The sequence below is a fragment of the Lampetra fluviatilis genome, chromosome 2 (assembly GCF_964198595.1).
Source record: "Lampetra fluviatilis chromosome 2, kcLamFluv1.1, whole genome shotgun sequence".
Lineage (NCBI taxonomy): Eukaryota > Metazoa > Chordata > Hyperoartia > Petromyzontiformes > Petromyzontidae > Lampetra > Lampetra fluviatilis.
In genome coordinates, this window is record NC_136276.1 from 9,417,324 (window position 1) to 9,441,548 (window position 24,225).

Genomic DNA, 24,225 nt, shown 5'->3' on the forward strand with positions numbered 1-24,225 from the left:
TATTGGCTGCAATATGGGGCGGACCAGTCGCTCAGCCAATGGAAAGCTGCCATCAGGCGTCACTGCACCGATTGGGCGTGGGAGTCCGCCCCCCCCCTTTATTCGTTGCGCGCGTTGAGGAAGGGGTCGTCGGGTGGAGGGGGCGGGGCTATTGGGTGGAGGGGGCGTGGTAGTATGCTAGAGGGGGCGTGGCCGTAGGGTAGAGGGGTGTGGCCGTAGTAGAGGGGGCGTGGTAGTATTGTAGAGGAGGCGTGGTCGTAGTGGAGGGGGCGGGGCTATTTGGTAGAGGGGGTGTGGCCGTAGTGGAGGGGGCGTGGCTATTGGGTAGAGGGGGCGGGCTATTGGATAGCGAGGGCGTGGTCGTATGGTAGAGGGGCGTGGTCGTAGTGGAGGGGCGGGGCTATTGGGTGGAGGGGGCGTGGTCATATGCTAGAGGGGCGTGGCCGTAGTGGAGGGGGCGTGGTCGTGCGCTCGGTCACGTGGTTCTCGTTCTGGAAACCTCGCCTCGCGCATCATGGACGGAACCGGAGACCGATCGACGTAAGGCGATCTCTTGCTAATTTTAGCCGTTTTCAAAATAAGAGTTACATTGCTAATTGCAAATGAACAGCTTATGTTTACGTTTCAGCGCCGTATCATCCCTCCGGTGGTTATTTTTTTTGCCGCTCGCATCGGCGGCCTTCGGCGAGGGCTTAGTCACTGTGGGACTAGATGCGCTAGGCCGCCGGTCGCCATGTGCTTCTAATTGAAACTGCTGCGGCTACTACCGCTTCTAATGTTTGTTCAGATGGTACTGTTGCTGTATCAACTACTGATTCGGGCACTGCTAATCATACCGGTTCATTTGCTTCTCGTGATGCTACTACGTTTAATGATGTTGCTTCATCTGCTTTTTCGGCTACTTAGAATAATGCCGTTGCTGTTTCATCTGCTTCTAATGCTGCTTCAGGGGCTTGTGGTTATGCTTCTGCGTTGGTGTTTCTCAGAAATGCAGCTAATTGCTGCTCAGCTACTGCTTCCGCGTTATTTTCGGGTTTGCTGCATCAGCCGCTGCTCTTGTAAACCGACGGTGTTTAGGGGGGCGTTCTGCTTGGGGGAGATGTTTCCACCGCCCTGGTTCGTACGAATTGCCGCCGTGCCCCCCCCCCCGCCGACTTCCATCCCCCTTCCATTCAAACCTCTTCCATCGCCGCGTAGGCTTGCCGCCGAGCAGCAGCGTCCCCTATGGAGGATTGGGCGGGAAGAGCGCGCGTGCCGCCGCCCCTTCCAGGGGTTTCGAATACAGTGTAACTGGAACAAATACTGTGCTGAAGAATCCGCAGTTTGTGTCATTTTCCCCTTTCGTTCTTTTGTACGCAAGTGACCTTTAATATTCGCGCCCGCTCGTCAAGATAAATGGACTCTTCGCTCACGACCGAGCCCTGGCCCACGTGCTCGGTGCATTGGTTTCCATTGTGTACTCGGGCGTTTGTCGTGATACACGGCAATGCGTTGTTGTGCTGTTGCGGCCTATGCGCGCATATATAGTAGTTTGATTGTATGCCCTTTTGTGTTGCCACAGACACGCCGCCTCTGCGAAATGGTACGACAGGAAGGAGTACGTGTTCCTGGATTTTTGCATAGAGGACAGCAAGGACGTGACCGTAAAATTTGAAAGTGGAAAGCTCTTGTTCAGGTGGGCGTCGCCTCGTCACAATGAAACAGCGCAGTACACATTTTGCTCGGATATATTGCGACTATAAATGTACGACGGCGTGAAGGAGGCATTTGTGTGTGAAATGTTAATATTTTTTTGTACTCGTCCTACAGCTGCGTGGGAGGAAGCGATAAAGAAAAATACCACAATGAAGCTGAGCTCTTTGAACAAATCATTCCAGAAGTAAGTGCATTTCTGCGCTCTAGTAATAATGTCTACCCGTTGCGGCAATTACGAACATAATGCTACTGTTTATTTGAAACTGAATTACTTCTTTGCTACACCAGGATTGCAAACACAAGCGTACAGACAGATCGATACATTGCTTAATGAAGAAATCCAAGTCTGGAGTGGCTTGGCCTCGGCTCACCAAAGAAAAGAGCAAGGTACATTTGTTTGCGAATCCCTGTACTTTATTGCTTTCATACGTCGAGTTTCTGCCTGGTTATTATAAGGCAAGTGCATTGAATCAACGTCCTGTAGTACTTCCTGTTGTACTTTGGACGCAGCCCCATGGCTCGTGTTCAACAGGCTGCATCGGCTGTACAAACCTGAAATCTATCCACCAAACCATGTGGGTGTACAATTTCGTGAATCTATAATTTACGGTGGTCAGTATGTGGGTCTGTGGTGAAGGTGGGGGAGCATACAAGTATAGCACAACAATGGATCTTGCTGCACTACCCTATTGCCCACGGCTGAGCTCCACGCCAGTTCACGTGCTGTATAGGCCCATCCCAACTTCGTTTTCGAGATCTGATGAAATTATAAGTGCATATCGGGTGATTTTAGCATCTTTTTCTAGCCACCAAGAGCCCCACCTGCTGTAGCAACAACATTTTTAATTGCTGTCGTAAAATATAGTACCTTAGGATCTTGGGTGGATCTTGGGATCTTTAATGATTATATTGCCGTAATCTGTTCTTTGTGCATGTTATTAATACTTGTGTTATATTGTTATTGCAGCTGAAGTGGCTGTCTGTCGACTTCGACAACTGGAAAGACTGGGAGGATGAGTCTGATGAAGAAATGGGAAATTTTGACCAATTCTCTGATGTATGTTTTTCAATTTAAATTATTGTACTACCATTTTTTGAAAGGTCATTAATATTTGGAGCAAACCTGGAATAAAATTGTGTACAAAACCATACTTGGCACAACAATGACAAATGGACATTAACAGTTGCACTCGGTTATCAATTGCAGCAGGTGCCCTGTTTTTGTAAACTGTATGAATTAATCACCCCACTTGTGCTCATGAAAAAAAATCTAGATTAATATTTGAACATGTAGTTGATTTTTTATTTTAAAATGCATTATGTACATGTTAAGAATGTGACTACAGTATTTCAAATTGCTCCATTGTAAAGGCTATGTGAGACAAGAGGTGAACATGGGTATATTGAGATACATGTAACTAAAGTATTTTATTGCGAGAACAGCAATGTTAAGATTTTCCATGCTGCACTGAGGCACAAAGGACATTTCGAATTCTATTGGTATGTGGCTAATGATAATCGTTGCAACCAGGCTTATGACAAACATTAATTTGACTTGTAAATAATATATGTCGTTATTTATATTGGAGACTGCACACTTGTGGTTTCTATCCTTCGGTTAATTTATGTATTGTCTTCGTCTGTTATAGATGATGAACAAGATGGGAGGTGAAGATGAAATGCCTGACATGGACAGTATGGAAGATGATGTAAGTTATTTTGTACTTTATTTTACAGAACTGGATATTCATGTTATAATTATATTAATACTTTATATTAATACTTTGTACTCGCTGGTAGTCTTTAGGGAACATTGTTGGTTTTTAAAAAGTAAAACCCTTGCATTTGTTTTTCCAGGATGGAGGTACCGACAGTGATGATGAAAGTAAGTACTGCCCAGGATTATGAAAAATAAGAATAGGTTTTACCCTTTCTGGCAATAAAATAGGTGTTCAGATGTTCAAACACAAAATAAATACCTATTGCAATTAATAAAGTCTGCATTCACCACACGAACTTGTGATAAAACATACAAACAAATGTTCTGATAATATATGCACAGCCTTTTAAACTGATTGGCCTACACCAGGACATCCTTCCTGATGGTCTAATCTCACCAGTGTCTGACCAGAGAATGTCAAATTGAGAATTCCCATAAGTAGTTTTACATTTTCTTATTTCATTTGTGGATAAAATGTAACAAATATTCTTTCTTCCAACAGAACTTCCCGACTTGGAGTGAAGTGGACACGTGGCAGCTTTATAGGAACCATCCCATTTACTGGCTGGTTTAGTTTGTTTTCATGGTTTAATTCACAGGGATTAAGTTTTTATCATCTATGCTTAAATGTATCCTACACATCCACATTGCAGCAGTTTGTGTATTAAAATGACTATACATCCTAAGAAGGTAGTATGGGAGGTAGCCATAAACATTTTCCAACGAATTAAAATTCTGGACATTGATCAAGATCCACGTACAAATGTGCTGCTTTATTTTCCATTTTAAAACGTTTAATAAAGACCTTTGTAACTAATATTTGAACTTTAGTTTGTGAATTCCCAAATTGGTAAAATGCGCAAAAGTCAAAACTTCACTTGTCAACCAACGTGTAGGAGAACTCAGTGCATTTCTCAGGCCATATAAAGCCATGAAAAAAACAATCATTGTCCTTGAAATTATTTCTTATGTCTGGAGTAGATTTTGATTTTTTTTGTTCACATGTTACGTGACATTAACTTTTTACCAGCAGTAAAACTTCCACTTGCACTATGAGCGACATCAGTTCCTGCAATTTTGTGGTCGTGTGATAATTATTGTAATGTTTCAACCAATTTAAATGATCAATTTAGATTACTTTGACTCGTCCACGATTGAGCAAAATTACACTTTTGCTGACCAACATCTTGACATAACTCAAATGTGTATGCTTAATAAACTATGGGCCAAATGTCCATTACAGAATCCTTAACCTTTTTGACCCATCTGAATAAAGGAATTCCAGAATTGAGCTTAAAATTTTACTGACTAAATGCAAACTTTATATTCTGACTTCCCTTAATATTGTCCGTTTCAATGTGTTTTACAAAAGGTGTAATGAACTAAAACGCAACCCTGAGCCACCTTGTGTTTTAAAACTTAAGCTTCACGATATGGGTTTCAGGTATTGAAATAAATGGGTGACATTTTAAAAAGTGATTTAAACTAATTTGTCACTAAGTGAATCTGAAATTTTATTTCCATATTTTGGTCTTGCCATGAATCTGGAGTGCTATATTTTGACCACATGTCCATTTTAATCAAATGTAGCTATTAAAATTGGCAAAGCAGATGCATGCAATTAAATCTTCATTTTGGCCTGAATATTTTCATATAAAACTTCTTTGGATCAACAAATGTTACAAAGCTGTTGGAAGTCAATGTTCCTGAAAATTGGTCCTTTGATCCCATTGCTTATAGGATAATATATGTTACCACTTGTAAAAAATGCATGTGGCAATTTAACAGGCCTTCATTGAATCAGTTTCATATCAAAATTTGAATCGCTTCCACTTAAATATGGGCAATTGGTACATCTCGCAGGCATTTCACTTCTGGTTCAGCTGTACGTCTGTCCACATGCACATTTTACGAAAAATGTGAATCAACTTTAAAATGAATTTAGGGAAGTGCAAAATACATCCTACTGAAATCGTTAAGTATTCCACAACCAGGCATTTCTGCAGTTGACTGATTATTCACTTCTAAGTTGGGACCAGTTACCTAAAGACGCTTCCCCGAGTACATTCTTTTATCAGGATGGTGTTTTTAATGCCAATTACATTTTGACACGGTCACATCTACATTTTTGGTGGACTGAACATTTACCGTACAAAAGTGGTGTGTAGTTGCCACTCAAGCCTGCCTGGCTGAATAAACCAATATTTATCTTGAATAAGATACATGGTCTCAAATGACGTCAGTCTGCTTTTGCCTTTGTGCTTTTCAAAATGTTAAATTGTGTTATCTTGAGTGCATTTTTAAATTACATTCTAAACTCGAATGCATGCCTATTACATCTGTTTATACTAAAATAATCGACCGATGGAATTTATATCCCGTAAATAGAAATATGGTTGTACATTATTTGGGAAAAATGTTCCCTACAACTGCATTATTATCAAGATGTTAAGTGTCAAATGAAAGGGCTTGGCTTTACAATAGTTACAATGTGGATGGGTGAAATTAGTGCTGCATTAACAATTTAAGAGGATTTCTGTTAAAATATATTTTGAAATGGTTATGTGCACATATAATGGAGCCGTTCAGAATATCAGACTCAACAAGCCGTCAACAAAATTATACGCGCAAAAAGGTGCTATCTTTTGCAGGTTAAATTTTATGAAAAGTTGATTAATATCCCAAGTTGGCATATTTTAAACTCGTGACCAACATCTGATACTTACAGGTCTGCAATATTATACCTTTAAAATGTGCTTCCAATACAAGCACCATTTCTCCACCACACAATTTTAATGTACATTTTGTAGATGTAAAATTCTTCAGAAAATGAAAACTAAATATAAATAAAACATTTGACCGTGGTTGTCACAATGTTATTGTAAAGCAGAAAGGCCAGCACGCTAGAGTATTAAAAGTTAAAGCACGAGGTAAAACAAACTTGGATGTCCAATCTGAACAGCCTTTAAAAAGAAGTGCAGTGCGAATTAATATATACTACATTAAACCATTTTTAAGTGTAGAATATTGCAGGGGTTATCTGGAAGTTGCATCCTCTCTCGGGTTTTGTTCAAATGGTATAGCTTTTAATTTTTCAAGTGTCCATTAGTGGTTTTTGTATTGTAAGGCGCTTTCTTGCACAGCTCTTCCTGTTCACTTATTTCATCTTCAGAACTGCTCTCGACGTCGCTGCGTTCATCTTTGGAAACCTGTCGGATGTAAGAAGTAGAGGCGATAATTAGGTGTACAATATTCGCCATTCCACATGACAAGCTTCACAGTATTTTGAGGACTGAAAAATACATCAACAATAGCAGTCAATTACCGCACCTTTCCTTTAGCAAATGCCTTGAAGGCAATGCAGAAGATGAGGTAGGACCAGACGGCGTGGAGCACTTGTAGTAAGAGGAGAAGGGGATTGAACACCCACCACGATGGGTAAGGGCCAACAATCTCCCAGCTTTCAAACATGGTGCTGTTCAAGATCCTGTGGTGGAGGGGGGGGGGGGACAATTGACCAAGGGTTTAAAAAAAATTCAATCACTTCCAGTGGAGGGTGTCTAAATTTTCTATGCACCTGCTTTGTTGAAACAGTTTTACGACTAACTTTCTTGGACCTGATTATTAGCAGTAACATTGTTTAAATGGTATAAAAGCCTGGACAAAGTTCCACAATTTGCCGTTTGCTGTGTTAATGTAAAATTTCACAGATGGATATGATTTCTATATTAGTCATGAATATAAACAGTATATTGCTTATTCTTGGTTCTTTTGGTAAAGCCACGTAGAAGGGAAATAATACAAATCAAGCAATAAAATTTCCACGACGTTTCGATTGCAACACAAGCAATCATCAGGTGTGAAAACCACAGCACTTTTTTCAAAAAATGTATTGCTGTGGTTTGATGATTGCTTGTGTTGCAATCGAAACGTGAGAAATGTATTGTTTTTATTTTATTATTTCCCTTCTACGCGACTTTACCGAAAGAACCAATGATATGAATCCCTGCAGTCACGAAAGCTTTAAATTGTAAAGTATATTGCTTGTCGCTGAAGTAAAACTGCACGTGTTTATTCAGTTAATGATAATTGTCAGTCCCTATGACGATATGGTCATACTACAATCATAAATGTGGAATAACTGACCATTACACAAATGATTGCAAACAAGCATTTTGTAGTTGCCCAATGCCTTTTTCATTGGATGCTGTTACTCATTTCAGAAGTACTCTAGTATTGTTGCTGTGTCCTCGCCTTTCCATGAAGTTAAAACCCAAAACTAATAAAAAAAACTAGGTAACATGTCCCAGACTCCCACACAAATTTGTAGCAAGTGCATCACTATAACACCAGTGCCATCATTACGATGATGTATAAGAGTGTGTCATGTTGCACCTAACCACGATTTAACAGTGTTTAGGTTTTCATTAGAGAAACTCCAAATGTGTGGAACATCCTCGGACACAACCGAATCATATTTTGAGTTTTTCTCAAAGTTGGCATTTAAAGTTTCGTCATTCCCAAGCTCGTTATACTCATGGGCTAATGGTGAAACAGCAACTCAACAGACCTACTACTTACCAGAGAGGGTACAAGACCAACCGAGTGCTGATGAATACCAGTCCAAAGAGTGCAAACATCGTATCACAGAGTTTCTGAAACTTGGCATAGTTGGCCATTTTTGCTGTCTGCAGAAGAAAAAAAAGCAAACATTTGGGTCAGGATGATTTGGGACAATTGTGCATTTGGTTATCCTGGTGATTTCACTTAGGTAATGGGGTCTTTCATGATGCAGCACACACGAAAGCCACTGCATCATACCCATCGATACTGTTTGTAACACCTAGCAGCGAAAATTGCATGAATACTGCTGAATTATCAACCAGTGAATTGCAGATTATCAACCAGGCCATGTCAGCATCGGTTAATTTTACTCATGAAATAAGTAACACAAATATTGTCCACATAGTCGTGTATTTTATTTTAGTTGATGACAATGCACCATGTCGACTTTGACGACGACCGACTATCCACCAAAGACCACAAAGAATAACTGAATATTACGAATAAACTCGTCTACATGAAGATGCAGATGAATTATGAGATACCTCAAGTCACTGAGGAAGACCAAAAATTACTTGGTTTAAAAAAAAGTAATGATTTACTGAGTTCAACGTTTGGCTGACTTGATAACATTGGTTAGGGTAGGGTGAAATTGTGTGCCTCTCGCACCAAACAATGAATGAGAGTGGGACACACGTTCCCCCTCCTTTAGCCGACGAGACTAAAAAGACAATCGCTCAATAAAATCCACATACTATAAAACCTGATCAACATTCCACACACAACACATTTCCTTCAACCAAGGCCGTCGACGACGACGACGTCAGCATGCGGTCCAACATTGGTCGCGGTGCAAAGCGGCGCCCCCTATCGGGCACCTCGAGAAGGAAGTCGGCGGCGTCGTGCAGGCACAGGACGAGGGTGCCGACGCGCACCATGTTGGTGACGTAGGAGAAGGACACAAGGGACACGGTGGCCAAGTGATGCACCAGCATGATGACAAAGTCCTGCCAGGGACAGACATTTGAGTGTGGGAACATGAACACGTCATTCATCCCTTTGTATCCCATACTTGTCAACCCCTTATCTTATTACAGACCGATTTCAGACCTAATTGGTCACCCCGTGCCCTTATAAATCTCAACGTTCATCCTACAAAATTCAATCACAAGGGAGAAACACGAAAATGTTTTGCCCGTATTTAAACGGCTGTACGCAGTATGAACCTGAAAACGCAATTTCCCTGTACAAGAATATGGGTAAACAGTATGGGTTGCCAGGTATCCGTTGAGCAGGAACGTCGGTAAATTTCTTTCGGCATATATTGCTTGAATATATTTCAAGTACGTTAAAATCCAACATTATTTTAAACATTTAAAATGTGTTCACTTAAAACTTTCGTGACTGCAGGAATTCATATTCTTTGGGTCTTTCGGTAAAGTCACGTGGATAGGTTCAAAGAAAATAACAAAAAACTACGACGTTCAATCACAACACGAGCGGTCGTCATCAGGAAGATGACGAACGCTCGTGTTGCGATCTTTGAACCTATCTACGTGACTTTACCGAAAGACCCAAAGAGTATTTAATATTTGTACAAACCATGTTCATGAGGAAACAAGAACTTGTCAGTGAAATGGTATTTCAAGTTACGGGGAATTCCAACGATGTATCATCGGGCTTGTTTGACAATGCAGTCCAGCACGATGCTGGTCAGTGTGGGTTGGTGAATGTTTGTTAGGTGACCAGGAATCCAACTCAGGCTGCCGGGTTATTAGTGCATTGTACTAACCACTGACTCACTGCTCCATCGATAGTTTTCTGCAAGACAATTTGGTTTAAATTGTCATTACCCTTTCAACAGAAATCCATGACCCACACACAACTAGGATGGGGCTCACCTTCCTCTTAATGTCCACAAACTGGGAGAACATGAGTGACCAGTAAAAGGCAAGCTCCACGATGTAGTACCAGAACAGCCCTGCAGTCAGCGGCTACACACACACAAGGAAACACAACACATGCGTTTTCATTGTGTAATCTATTCGATTCTTCTTGTTTCGTTGCTGCTCTCTAGTATATTACGATGTCCATTTGGTGTTTTGACAATTGCATATAAACATATAAACGTCGTAGTTTTTTGTAATTTTTTTGTTATTTTCTTTGAGCCTATCTACGTGACTTTACCGAAAGACCCAAAGAATATTTAATATTTGTACAAACCATGTTCATGAGGAACCCTGCACATTTCTTGCTCATGCCACTATGGGAAAAAGGACCTCCACTAGAGGGAACTCTAGACAGCCTCGAGAGGGTATTTGGCCTACTCTTCCTCACTAGACTAGGCATCTTGGAAGAGAAGGGAGATACCCACAATTTACCCCACCACACGTGACCTGTGGATCGACTGAGTGAACAGATGTTTTTTTTTTTAAACGGTGCCAAAAGAATGAACGGGCGACCTCTGCATAGCAAATTCAGTTTTCTAATCATTCCACGACGGCAACAAACTATAATATAGTTTTAAACATGGACAAAACAACTTGGCCAGTGATAAATGGCATAATAGCCCGTAATACAGTGGTTAAGTAGAATGAAGTAATCCATACTTTAAGTGTAATTACTTTTGTAGGACACAAAAAATATTCATCTAATCCTGGTTTGATGTTGGGAGGCTCAAGAAGCAAGCTCATGTGGTGCAGTGAGATATCAACAAACTGGAAAAGTGGGGTCGGGCAGGTGAAGTGGGGAGGAATTGGGAGAAGTTACTATCCCTGGAAGATAGGTTGCAGTGAGGTTCAGGTCAGAGGTCAATACGGTTGGTGGAGAGGTAAAAGGTTTATTGCAGTCCGCAGAGTTATGTCATCCTCTTGGGTCCATAACACATTCCTGCGGAGGGAGCTGGTAGGAACGTTGGGTTGCTCGGTCGTGGTGTATTCTGCAAATATGGCCGACTGTGAGGGCGGGCACAAGCCGGTGTGAGTAGGTTAAACGTTGATTTTTATAAGAGCACCACGGGGTGACCAGCCCCTCCCCACCCAGCCCCACCCTCCCCACCCTCCTCACCCAGCCCCTCCCCACCCTCCCCACCCAGCCCCTCCCCACCCTCCCCACCCAGCCCCTCTCCACCCTCCCCACCCTCCCCACCCAGCCTCACCCGCCCCACCCAGCCCCTCCCCACCCTCCCCACCCAGCCCCTCCCTGCACGACAGACGGACGGACACAAAAATCCCCTGTGGGCTGGTGTAACCAGGAGGTTCCTCCCAGTAGTAACGTCTACCAAGGTCAAGGAAGACGACTGGACATTTACCTGGTAAGGGTAGTTATACCAACAGTGTTTTGTGTCCCACAGCCATGGAGTCTGAGAAAACAGAAATATCAACGTGTACTGCTTACAATAAATATAAAACTGCATGAAGACAATGCTGCTGTACTGGTTTTCACTGTTTAATATACTATAGCTGTTTTGAGTTTTTGTCAACAAAAAAATAATTGCCATTTTTTTCTAAAAACGACAAAATGGGTTTAAGGGGGTATACAGCATACAATCACATCAAAATATACGCATGCTCACCCATCCATATCAAAAATCCACACATCCACACCCACCTGTACACAAGCCATGCACACATATCTCACGTGCACCTGGGACACAGCCATCGAACACAATTCATATTTTTCATGCTGTATATGTCAATCCCCTGCTCATAACATCACTGCAGACATTGTGCCACTGGATTTTGACCAAATCTGCGTTGATCCCTTCTTAATTTATCTGCCGTTATTTAGCCACCTCCAGGGTTGAATGGAGGAGAAATGTTGGGAGACAATGTTCCTCCATGCCCTCAGTTTCTATGTGATCTTTGGTGGCTCAACCCTTGAGAGCACAAGTCAAACAAGTTGTTTTGTATTGACAGAAGCCAGAATGTTTTGGCCAAGAAACAAGCCTAAACCAAGAGGCAATCTATCACTGCATCTAGCGCTGTTCGAGTCATGTGTTTTATGCATTGCTCATTTGCTAGTATAGCTGTATAAATCATGCACATCATTAAATGAATATCATTATTATGAAAGCATTTACCTTCCAAAGGTACTGAAGACCAAAACAGAATATTCCAAAGTAAAAGCAGAACCTCCACCTGCATGAAGAGAGCCATTTTAAGAAGTACTGTCAGTTCCATACAAGAACCAAAACATGAACATATACGAATCATTTTCTAAAATCATAGAAATACACAATGCAGCCATACATATCTTTGCTGTAACCTTAATTCAATAACTGTTTCTTTAAATGGGTAAATTATGACGGCATCGAAATAATGAAGAAGGCTTTTCAGCCACCACAACCACTCACAAGCTTTCACTGAATTTGGTGACGAGACTTGGCTTCTCCTGGTTCCGTCTCTGCCGAAACCAGTGCTGAATAGTGCGCACATCCAGGTCAAGTTGTTTTGAATAACCCTTGATACGTGCAGAATCGGGGTGCTGTTGGCAAAGAAAAAACACGAAGACAAAGGTGGCATTTGATACGAGCGTGGGTTCATGCCCTCTGCAAGGTCACAGCGTAGCGAGATTTACATGACGCCAATTCACTATGTAAATCTTTTTTTCATGATCGACTTCAAAGGCCAACAACATGATTTCCATTTTGCTTATCAAAAGATATACACGTCACCAACAGTAGAGGCTACCCTCTCATCTTTGGTGGGTTTGAATATTGAACGTGAAAAGATGGCCAGGCATTTTGTTATTCTCCACGAAAATATACGGGACTATTCATTTATAGATACCCCCACTGATTTCTATTGACCATCTTGCTTGTCAACAGGTGACTAAACATTGTATAAACGATGGCCCCATATCATTGTTAGGGGGGTTTCTATAAATCGATCACTCTAACATCTGGGTCAAGAAACATTTCCCGATAAGTCTGTCACTTAACCCACTGAGCAATACATTGCTGTTGATGCCTTAAAGGATAGACCCACTTTCAAATGTGGCTTCACAAGAAAAAATAGAACAGATATAACACTGCATAATCAATGTTTATCCCCAACGCTTACGCATTGCCTAATCAGCCTTGAATCTGTAGGGACTTTCTGGTGCACAGCCATTATTCTGGAATATATATAGAGTCTACTGTAGGTACACATTATACATTCATTATTTGTTCTGGCTTTATGTAAGGCACCTGTTCACAATAAAGCTGAATTCTATCGATAAACATGACAATGGACTTGTAGCATCATGATGCCGAGATATTTGCTATGCAAATGAGCCATCACATAATTCCTGTCTGCTTTAGAAATGTAGGCACAGTCACCTTGGTCACGGTCTTGAAAATGTTCTCTAAAGCTGCGTGTGGAACAGCCGTCGTGAACCTGCGTGCTTGGATATTCAAGTAGATCGCAAACGGCTTCGCAACGAACCTAACAATGCAAACGGCACATTTCACATACAGTACATGTGACAATGAGCAAAAGAGGAAATGCATGTGACATGAGTGTAACATGCAATGACGGTTGATCATCACCCGTATCAATTATCGCCTGCCTACCAAAACAATAAGCGCGTCCACAACCAACGTCTTCTCAGCCATTCTAAAAGCACCGCAGCACTTTCATCTTTGTCACTTACCCACAACTACCCATTTACCTTCATTCACAGTTTTCTATTTTCGCCAGCTCCTGTAAAGCATCTTGAAACGTGGCATTTTGACACACTATAATATCTCAACTCAGCAGGGTTGAGCCTTCAAATAGCGTGAATGGGCGACCACCACGCACATAACAGTCGGTTGGTTATAGGCTGCTGTATTACTTTGTGGTCCATTGTTGTACTATACTATGTAAATGTGCCCTTACTTCACCATCCCGCATTGACCAGTGTGGTGAAGTATGGTCAAATAATCCCCGCAACCCGCATGGCGTTGGAGAGGGTGACTCATTGAGCAGTGGATCGACATGTACATCACTATCCACCAACTATTGTACAATAACGCACAGCACAGTAAGACACGCTCGGAGCGGTCTCGCTACATACGCCATTCCCAAATAAATGAACAAGAGAAAGTTACTCTTTGGTTCTTTCGGTAAAGTCACGTAGGTGATAATAATAATAATAAAAATGAAATAAAAATGAAAATAACTAAATTAAATCACGACGTTTCGGAAGCAAAACAAGCCTCCGCCATCTTGCTGTGGCTGTCCTACCTGATGACGGAGGCTTGTGTTGCTTCTGAAACGTCGTGATTTAATTTAATTATTTTTATTTTAAAAAATTTCACCTACGTGACTTTACCGAAAGAACCAAGGAGTATGGATCCTTGCAGTCACGAAAACTTCAAATCTATAAAAGACAAAGTTACTTTCGCATAATTACGTATTCACTGCAGTTAGTGTCAACGTTATGATTGTCGCTCAGTTGTCACACGGCAAAAAATCTGGTGAATAAGCGAGCTTACGTGTCATTGTTTTAGTTATCACATTGAGCACACTCCCAGATTTGAAAGGGGTTTAAAAGTAACTGCCTGCTGGAAAACAGCTGTAATTTCAACTACAGTATTTACAAGAAGGTAATATCCCAAAACATATCATTGTATATTACCTATATGGATAGGCTGTATGCAATGAAACAGCTGGTAAACAGAGACACAAAATAAAAAAAATCGAAATAGCCTAGCAGCAGATCCCAAGAGATACAAAGACCTCACACTTTTCCTCCAGTAACAAGGCATAACATGCAGATAATCACACCAGCTTTCATAATGGATCTACTGGGTAAAGCAACACACACACACAAAAAAGTGCAATAAACGATTTTACTTCACTTATTTCATAATAATCGGCTATGATTTCTCCACAGCTGGATGAAGGCCTCCCTCCGTTGTCGCCATCTCTCGTGATCTTGCGATGCCACAACACAATTTGCTGCTGCATATCAACTCATCTATTTGATCTCTCTCCGTGGTGGTCGTCCTTTGCTGGCACGTTCCCTTTTTTGGCTGCTGTTCCATTACCAATATCGTCCATCAACCATCATCCCTACAAGTGGTGTCCCTGTCCAAGGCATTCACCAATCAAAACTATTACTAAATCACAAGCTTTAAATGGCCTTTGGAAATAATGTAAATAAATTGATACTTATACTCTTTGGTTCTTTCGGTAAAGTCACGTAGGTAGAAATTTTTAATTAATAAAAAATAAGAAATACGCTTTGGTTCTTTCGGTAAAGTGACGAAAGCTTCAAATCAAGAAAAAATAATATATCACGACGTTTCGATCGCAACACAAGCAGTCGTCCTCAGGCGGAAACAAATATAATCCGACCGCTTGTTTTGCGATCGAAACGTCGTGATATATTATTTTTAGTTTTATTTATTTTTCTACCTACGTGACTTTACCGAAAGAACCAAGGAGAATGGATTCCTGCAGTCACGAAAGCTTCAAATCAAAATTGATCATTGTTGTCATTTTGGAGAATACAAGTCACAATAAATAAGCAGACAATATATCTCATTGATATATCTGTCCCTACACTTAAGTATTTATAAAACATGACACTTGGAACGCCTCATGTGAGTAGCATTGATTCAATACAAGCAAACTCTGGATTAGTTTCAACATAAGTGTCTCATCAGCAGTCACGCTTGCTTGGACCAATGCTGACGAATCGCTAATGCTGGTGAAGGTGTTTTAGGCTCACGGTCTCTGAAGGGATGTGACCATGCTTTACCAACCCTAGTTGTTTATACACCACTGTGTGTTGACTACAGTGGGGGTACTACTGCATTAATCTTTAACTTTTGAGTTAACTATTTACTGGTTAAATTCAAGTATGTTCCAATTTATTATTTTTTCATTATTGTTACTACCCTAGATTTTGCAAGGTTATTTCATCACTTACATCTTCCTCTCCCACGATAATATTTGTTCCCTGTATTTTATTACTTTTACACAATGTCTCTCTTGTAAAATAAGCAATAGTCTCAACTCACCCTCGCCAATCGTATGATAAATAATTAATTATCCAGGATCACCACGCCGAATCTTTTTAATGCTTGTTCTTTTTTAAATATCTTTTCAGCCAATGTATGAGCTCATACGTGTGGGAGGAAACCAGAACAAGGGGAGAAAACCCACGCGCGCGAGGGAGCAATACTCCATCCCCGTACAGGTGAAAACAGATGGCGATTAGTCCACTTTCTCTGAACTACCGTTTCATGGCGAGCCAGTGTTGTGGCACCTCGTCGGGCAGGGAAAAGGGAGTTTCACAACGTGCGTGCAGGATCCACCAATTCTCGCTTCCACAGTGCTGGATTACAGGCGTGCGTCACGTGACCACCGCACGCGTTTTGAACAATGAGGCTGACTAACCCTAACACATGCAGCCCTTTGTGTCACGCCACTGCGGGATGAGGAGGGTCCTTCTCGTGCAGTGTGCGCGCGATTATTTGAACCGTGGAGTACTTCACCGCGCGCGTCAGTGCGGTTTGGTGAAGAAAGAAAGCATTGGGGAGCTTAGAATGAGCTTCAGTTTTCCTCATTTTGCAAACTATCCTTAACAACTAACCCTTGCTCCCACATCGCCCCGACCCAAGAATTACAACTGCACTTACACTACTTCATCAGTGGTCATAATAGTCGATCATTAAACAGTAACTTAAATGGTTATAAGATGACAATTGTGAGCGTCGGCTGATTTGTACAGCTTAGAAAGATCAAACATTCTGTGACGATGATAGATTGTCATCATCATCATAATAATTTAATCGTGAAGGATACTTCACGGCCATTTTGTCAAGCCAATAATGAAGGCCTCCTCATGCCGTGTCGGTCAAGGGCTTTGTTTGACTATACTTCACCATGCTTTGTCAGTTATTGCTCACCCCTGATGTAAGCCGTGGGGTCAGGAATTGAACGGAGCGCTCGCTATCCATTGTACCACTCAACATATCAAAACGTAAAAAACCCTCAAAATTGCATGTACTGTATACACTGTAATTATGTAATAGAGTGCTAGGAGACTGTACCGAGATTTGACTTCATTATTGTGAACTGTACATCCTGCCACCAGGACTCTCCCCTGGGTGTCTGCACGTCCCTGAAGCTTTTAATTAAAGGTGCATCTGTGACCAAGACACAGCTTTACTTGGTGGGGGGGGGGGAGAGTCTCACAGCTCAGACCCAAGGTCCCCAGCAGCCACACGCTATTGTTGCCACGAATACACCATTTTTCAATCTTAACACAATGTGAGGTGGCTGGATGACTCAAGAGGTCAATGCTTGGCTGGCATCGTCGAGGTCCTGGATTTGCATACAGGAAGCTGCCTGTTATTAAACTGGATTCTCAAGTGGAGTGAACTGATGGTCTCAGCCCAGTCAGTCATCAATGACCGCACAAAGTAAAACGCATTTAATAAAATTTGTTTCTGCACATAACTTGGCTAGAGTCTAGCTGTGTGAATAAAGAGTTTGGTAGAGTGGGTGGGGATGCCCTGCATCTTACTGTGTGGAACAGAGACCAGCTGAAGGGATTCAGAGGCAAGCTCTGGGATTTCCAACTCTGGGATATTCTCTAATATCCCTGTACAAGGAGTTCTAGACTTTTAAGAAAGCTCCAAATGGATACTTTGTCGCATGACATGTTGCCGATATCGCATAATCAGGATACGATTACGGATCGTATTTGTTTTAATGAAAAACACTGCATATTTGTGTAGACAAAAACTCATCATGGGTGCTCCATCATTGAAATCTGTCAATAACCTATCGTCTCAGAATAAATCATGTTTTCACAGTGTTACTCCACATTACCAACCTTGCTTGGCTCGTTTTATTTATGATTACAGATTTTTATTTATTTCTTATTCACATTTTTAGGTACTAGTTTTACACTATTAAGATATTATAAAATAACGATGAGTGTGCCATCCTAGACACGTGTAGGTGCATAGGAAAACGTGGAAATATCCGTCCTCCCATGCAAACACGGACACTATCATTGATAGTGCTCTCAGACAATGCCAACATTCAAATCGCCCACGCCATCTACAGCGTTTAGCCTATACAGTGCTGTACAACATTTCCATGCAACCGCTGAGAATCCATGTAATTTTAATTGAAAGCTAATACGGCCATTCTTTGCCAGCCTTTAGAGGATGGAGTTACATGGACATAGCTAAGTGGACCACTAAGGAGCTGGCCCTTGCATAACAACTGTGGTTTACCATCTGAAGGAAACGAGCAGTACATTTTAGCTCATAATCCTCAGCCTTTTTGTTTGAAATGTTTTAAAATACAAATACATTTCCGAGGAATATAAAATTATAACCTTAATGTCAACATCTGAGTTACCTTTGTAACTAAGGAAAGCACCTAAATAAATACATATTTTATAAAGAAAGTATACAAAAACATCAACAATGTGACCAATTAGAGTGCTGTACTCTATAGTGTATGTCATTGAGTGGTGAATCATCAATCAAAAATATATTGTGCTGTGTGCAATGCCTATGGGGTTTTATTAACTCTACAAAGGTGTGTTAAAGTAGCTGTGAAATTGGGCACAGCAATAGAATTCCGAGTCATTGTGAGCAATACTTGCACAAAGGCAGAACAGTAATGTTTAACTAACCGTAGTTAACACTCTCCCCCAACTCAAACTGACACTTCCTGGAGCGTCTCTCGCCGAGTTTAAAGACTTTGTATATTACTAAAAGCGTGAAAGTAATATGCCTCCTGTGTGCTGTACATTACAATGTAGTCCAATACTTTATACTCAAATTTTCAGAACAGCACTTTATTAAAGCAGTAGCATATCTAAAATCCACCTCCCACACTTCATTATCATTACTGTGTCAACCTCATGTTCTTGTCATCAAAAAGCTGACAAGGCATCTGCATAGAGGCATCATTGGTCCTCAGTCACCGCACATTAATGTCAGCCGTAACGATCAATGATATGGAATGAACAAGTCAACTAGCAATCAATGTGCTACATGTCAAGGTACAATACAGCATTATGCAGTATAAAGTATGTACGGTACTGTATCGAGCATTGTTGTACATATGTAATTCGTGTCACACTCAGCAGTAGTGGCCGTTGCCTCTGCAATACAAGGCATTGACAAAAGATGTGCGTCCTTTTGTGTCAATCCTTGAGCTACCGATTCAAATTCTACATTTCTGCGCGAGCCAATTTAACTATGGGACAAGCGCTGTTTATTCCCCCAACCTCAATTGGTAGTATGCATGCAATGATTCATTGATAAATTAAATCATTACGCTCAATCATGCGTATGAATATTAATTTATGATTCATAAAATGTGAATACTGCTGGGGTGAATTGTTACATGTCCAATAGGCAGTGTTTATTTAACTAAAGCAAGAGGGGAAATTGGAGCCAACAAGCCCTGCGGAGGGCTTTAACCTTTGAATTCAATATTTGGAGACCTGTCACTCTCTAAATACCGACTTAAATCCCAGCTTGAAATTCCACTCCAGTGTGTACTGGCTAATGACGATGTTCGCTGAACATGAGCAGCCAATATACGACTACATTAATGCATTGACGAAGCATCACAGAACGCAGCAAAACCAGAAAGTCAAGCCGCTCATACATACTTTGGTGGGCATGTGGGTGTGTGTCTTTCGGGAGTCTACAAAGGCACTCCCCGTTCAAAGCCGGAAGGGCAGCAGCATGCATTGTTTCATCAATAGGCAGTGGCCATCACCTGTTGCTTATAATTGCTGCTAAAAGTATTTTTGGTCCGAGAACATACGGAGTCAGCATTTTCCAAATTTTCGGGTCAGCAGTGCACACCAGATGGCCCGATGCCCTATGGTTGTACAGGGTTGTCTTAGCCATCAAATGTGTTTGGCAGTATGATACTAGAGCCTCAATAATACACAACAGGAGATGGTTTTGATTTCTGCGCTGCAGATAAACTATGCGTACTATAGTCGGAAAGCCTAATACAGATAGAAGCTTATGCTCAACATGAAAACTAACAACAAAGCAATCCGTGAAATGGGGGAAGGCGACGGCTCAGACAAAATGATTAAGGGAGTAACGACATTGAGTCTCTAACAATGCTGTCCTCACATTTTAATCTAACCACATCCCAGATTTAAGTACAAAGACCTACCTTGAGTTGCACTTACCCATTAATGACCCTTTCCAAGTCCTGCTTCTTTAGATTTCAGTTGATAAAATATTAAGTGATGCCACTTCTCTAGTTTTCGTGTAGGGTTTAGGATTGCCGTTTAAGATGAGGGTTAGGGACATTACAGTAGTGCCCAATGGAGTTTTTTTTAAAAATATAAACCTACAGAGACAGTGGTGTATAAATATTGTTTTTTTTCTTGCCTCAGATCTGTAGAGACAATACTATATATAGTGTACTGCATAATATAAATGGAAAACGCGGAGAAACCTGTGAAAACATCTCATGATGGTTGCATGCATGTGTGCCGACTGCACAGTTTATGTGAACTACAGAACCACGACAATATGTATCCATGCAGGTTACTTATTTGCGGATGAAGGCCTCCCCAAGCCCCCCCCCCCCCCACTCTTTCTCTCACGATCCTGCAATTAAACGTGCACACGAGCCTATGTCATTGCCCGAACTCCGCGGGCAGACATTCTCGGGCGCGTTCTGGCCCGCGGCTGTCACTCTGTTGGACATTGAACTTCTTTCGCACCGTACGTAGCCAACCCTGCTAATCGGAGGTGCGGGCGGGGAAAGGACAAAACAATTGTTGTTAGTCTCGACCACAAGCCATTCGTGTCCTGACGAAGTCCACTCTTATGAATAGTCAATGTCTTTCTCTTCTCTCTCAAAGTAATTATAAGCATGCCTCTCTCCACGCTTCTTAGCACACTTTTGAGATTTTCCATAATTATCCGTCAATGTTAGTGTTTGGAAACCATTTTATTGCAAGGAATATATTCGAATTAAGCCACTCTACTTTAGGCGCATTCGTATGCTGCTTTTTAATATAAAAAGCATATCAAAGCATATCATCACGTTTCGCATATCAAAGCATATCATCACGTTTCGATCGCAACACAAGCAATCGTCTTCAGGTGAAAAAATACAGCAGGTACAGCAGGCGAACTGCAGAAATGCAGTTCGCCTGCGATCGAAACGTGATGATATACTTTGATATGCGAAACGTGATGATATGCTTTGATATGCTTTTAATATTGAAAAGCAGCATACGAATGCGCCTAAACAGCAGGTATAGCAGGCGAACTGCATTTCTGCAGTTCGCCTGCTGTACCTGCTGTATTTTTTCACCTTACCTAAAGACCCAAAGAGAGTGTAAAAATAGTGGCATTTGGCAGTTCACCACCATTTTGGTTGAAGCCTGATTGCTCATAAGATTGAATGTCAAAACTGGTCCAGAATTGACTTGTGTTGACGTAATGCTGCTGAATTTATGCACTCCAAAAAAGGTCGTGTGGCTGATGGGATATACATTTTTTATGGCGAGGGTCAGATACGTTAAGGAGGCATATTGGCCGATTATTTTTTTAGCCACACATCCTCAGTTAAGTTCTCTAGTTGTGTCCCTTCCGAGACATTCCCACTGTTTTCTCTCGAATTGTCCCCTCAAAAATTTGAAAAAAATACTCAGCATTTTTATTAAGCATTTTGATGATGTTCAGAATTTTGATAATATTCAGAATTTTGATGATATTCGGCATTTTGATTATTGTAGTAAAGCATACGTTAGTCTGGTTTGTTGTGCATGTGTATGCGGTGGCACGGTGGTTTGCAAAGCCATCCACGGCTAATATCAGTGGTGAGTACTGTATGTCGTTCTAGTCCTAATAACCCCCTAAGTGCCAGAAAACAGCACTTGCCCCAACAGTCATATTGGTTGTAAGCTACACGTAGCATTTTAGTTTTTTGTTTTACAAACTGGACTTGTCCGGTTTATTTGAACTAAGGCAAAGTCATTTAGAGTAGAAATAAAGCATTGGGGTTGTTTCTTGTTCCCCAAGGCTCGGGATCGGGGGTTTGAAATAATAAAGTAATTCAGTGTGTACACAAAAGAAGAGAACATTACAGTGGGTCGGGAGCTACCACGTTGTAGATGTGTAAAAGCGGCAAAAGGTGGATTTCCCTCCGGCCCTATTTGAACAGCAATTTGCGACGGTGGAGGTGTGCCAGGTGCATTGGGGATGTGCCGAGGGTAGTGGATCGGTCTTGGGTCCTCCGTTCACCAATCGGCAATAACCACAATGTGAAGTACTGTATGGCTATACAAAAAAAAAACCCGCCAAGACGACAGTGGAGAGGTCTTCGTCCAACAGTTCATTTACCAAGGGCTGTAAACCAAGCAATCATCATCTCGTTCGATGGCTGATTGGCAAAAACGCAATACAATTTGTATTTATAGATTGTCTAAATTCGACGGCATCTCTCAAGACATTGTACAGGAAGTGGGACATTTTATTTTGAAAGAGACAGCAAGTCGTGTGAAGTTTATATATTCATTTAGAAAGTACAAATGTTACCGCATCTCAAAACGCTTTCCAGAAACAGTGAGCAGAATTACAGTCCGGTATTTTTATAGACAAGAGAGGCAGTCGGTCATGAAGGAATTTGCCCCAACAAAACCAAGCAGCGTCCACCTTATGCAAACAACCACACAATGTTCATAGCCCGCAAGTAGTTTAAGGGGGGGCCCCCGGTTTGGGATAATTATTATTTCATAGTTTTGGCTTGTGTTGTCCCTGTCGTCTGACGGGGTAATTAATTATGAAGGCGAAACTCGATACACATTACTGTAGTGTTTGCTGGAGAAAGTGGATCGGGTTATAAGACTTAGGCGTGTGCGTGTGAAGCGGTGGCACAATTGTGAGCACACCGCTCTGACAAACGTAAAGGTGCAGTCGTGCTGGCGTTAGGGGCATCATATGAGAGGGAGTTCTAGATCGCCCCTGTATAGGGTATTTGGCCTACTCTTTCCCACTTGTAAAATACTGAACTGACATCATTGCAGGTGTGTGAATACCCACGTTGTACCCCACCACCATCACACCACAGGGATTAAACAAACTTGGCCCACTTTGTTTCAGGAGATGGAATCGAACTGGTGACCTCTGGATTGCAAATCCAGTGTACACACACCCACGCTTGCTCCCTGCATTTTTTTTCTCAGCAAAAACAAAGGGGGCAAAAGTATTTTCGTTTATTGCTCCAGACATTTCTATATGCGGAGCAAACCCATTAACCGAATTAGCTTTTGTATTTATTTATTTCTGTTACCGGCCATTATATAGTTTTACATCCCGAATATATTATACAGACATCGGCGGAGGGTATTTAACTATCAGGTTGCCGTTAAACGGTGCCCCAACCGATCATTATCATTAAAACCCCAGCGCGACTGTGGCTATAGACCCTCTCTCTCCTCTTCTTGTTTTTTGCTCACCTCTCAAACAGCTGTCGGACCACGAAAATAGCCAGCGCCAGGGGGAACGCCAGGTAAAGGTCGCTCGCCTGCGGGAAGGTGGCCGCTTCGCTGTTGCGAAGGTCCTCCCAGCTCACGTTGTGCGGCAGCCAGAAGCTCTCGCTCCAGAACCACGCTTTCAAGCGGCCGGCCATAGCCGTTTGCGTGTGTGCGTGCGTGGTTTGGTTGTCGCTGCTGCTGCTGCTGCAAAATGCGTTTGGAGGGAGAGGTTTGGCGATGATGCGGGGGACGATACGAGTGCAGGAGGACGGAGGGAGGGAGGGGAGAGAGAGACGCGCACACCTGTGGTAGGAGGACGGGAGCTGGGAACACCTGAGAGCCACACCCCCCTCCCCCACCACCACCGCCGCCGTGGGCGAGAGGCGGGGGCCTGAAACTCAACTCGCGACTCACAAGGTGCGTTGGGGCTGGGCTGGGCTGGGCTGCCCCGGTCGCCCGTCGTGTTGAGTATGAGAAGCGGGGGGAGGGGGGGTAATACAGGGGGCTTTAATTTTTTTTTAACACTTCTGATAATTTGCAACAATACCACAATGTGCCTCCGGGCTCTGGAAATCACTGATGGCGAACACGAGACTCTTCGACTTTTTGAAGCTATTAACATACATTTGTTATATTTGCGGTGTATTATCCGTTATTTTCCCATGAAAAACGATAGTCCCATATAAGTGTTAACATTTTTTTTAAGCACCCTGTATTTCCCCGTGGACCCACCACCACCAAACCAACCCCGCCAAGGCCCCCACGACCCAACCCCG

The 24,225-nt window shown here is 42.1% G+C and overlaps 2 protein-coding genes across 2 annotated transcripts; one reads left to right on the forward strand and one right to left on the reverse strand.

Moving 5' to 3' along the window:
- The first annotated feature begins 413 nt into the window (after positions 1 to 413).
- Positions 414 to 4,471, forward strand: LOC144941843 (prostaglandin E synthase 3-like). Its single transcript, XM_078868335.1, has 8 exons — positions 414 to 540; positions 1,562 to 1,675; positions 1,810 to 1,879; positions 1,984 to 2,082; positions 2,663 to 2,752; positions 3,345 to 3,404; positions 3,553 to 3,580; positions 3,918 to 4,471. Exons 1-8 carry the CDS (start codon positions 515 to 517, stop codon positions 3,935 to 3,937), a joined length of 507 nt encoding a protein of 168 aa, XP_078724461.1. The 5' UTR covers positions 414 to 514; the 3' UTR covers positions 3,938 to 4,471.
- Positions 4,472 to 6,501: 2,030 nt separating this feature from the next.
- LOC144941834 (ceramide synthase 6-like) lies at positions 6,502 to 23,719 on the reverse strand. The gene is made up of 10 exons (XM_078868322.1): positions 23,432 to 23,719; positions 13,302 to 13,407; positions 12,333 to 12,463; positions 12,060 to 12,117; positions 11,289 to 11,339; positions 9,880 to 9,972; positions 8,857 to 8,985; positions 7,997 to 8,103; positions 6,746 to 6,902; positions 6,502 to 6,624 (listed from the first exon to the last, which is right to left on the reverse strand). Exons 1-10 carry the CDS (start codon positions 23,602 to 23,604, stop codon positions 6,502 to 6,504), a joined length of 1,128 nt encoding a protein of 375 aa, XP_078724448.1. The 5' UTR covers positions 23,605 to 23,719.
- Between the last annotated feature and the right edge of the window lie 506 nt (positions 23,720 to 24,225).

Bases quoted from the DNA above. Each gene is read 5' to 3' on its own strand.
- LOC144941843 (XM_078868335.1), top strand. From the start codon at position 515: ATGGACGGAACCGGAGACCGATCGAC. The intron at 2,753-3,344 runs GTATGTTTTTCA...CGTCTGTTATAG, and splicing joins ATTTTGACCAATTCTCTGAT to ATGATGAACAAGATGGGAGG. The intron at 3,405-3,552 runs GTAAGTTATTTT...TTGTTTTTCCAG, and splicing joins TGGACAGTATGGAAGATGAT to GATGGAGGTACCGACAGTGA.
- LOC144941834 (XM_078868322.1), bottom strand. From the start codon at position 23,604: ATGGCCGGCCGCTTGAAAGCGTGGTTCTGGAGCGAGAGCTTCTGGCTG. The intron at 11,340-12,059 runs GTAAATGCTTTC...CTGTTTTCTCAG, and splicing joins GTCTTCAGTACCTTTGGAAG to ACTCCATGGCTGTGGGACAC. The intron at 6,903-7,996 runs GTAAGTAGTAGG...CCTCCACCACAG, and splicing joins TTGGTCTTGTACCCTCTCTG to GATCTTGAACAGCACCATGT.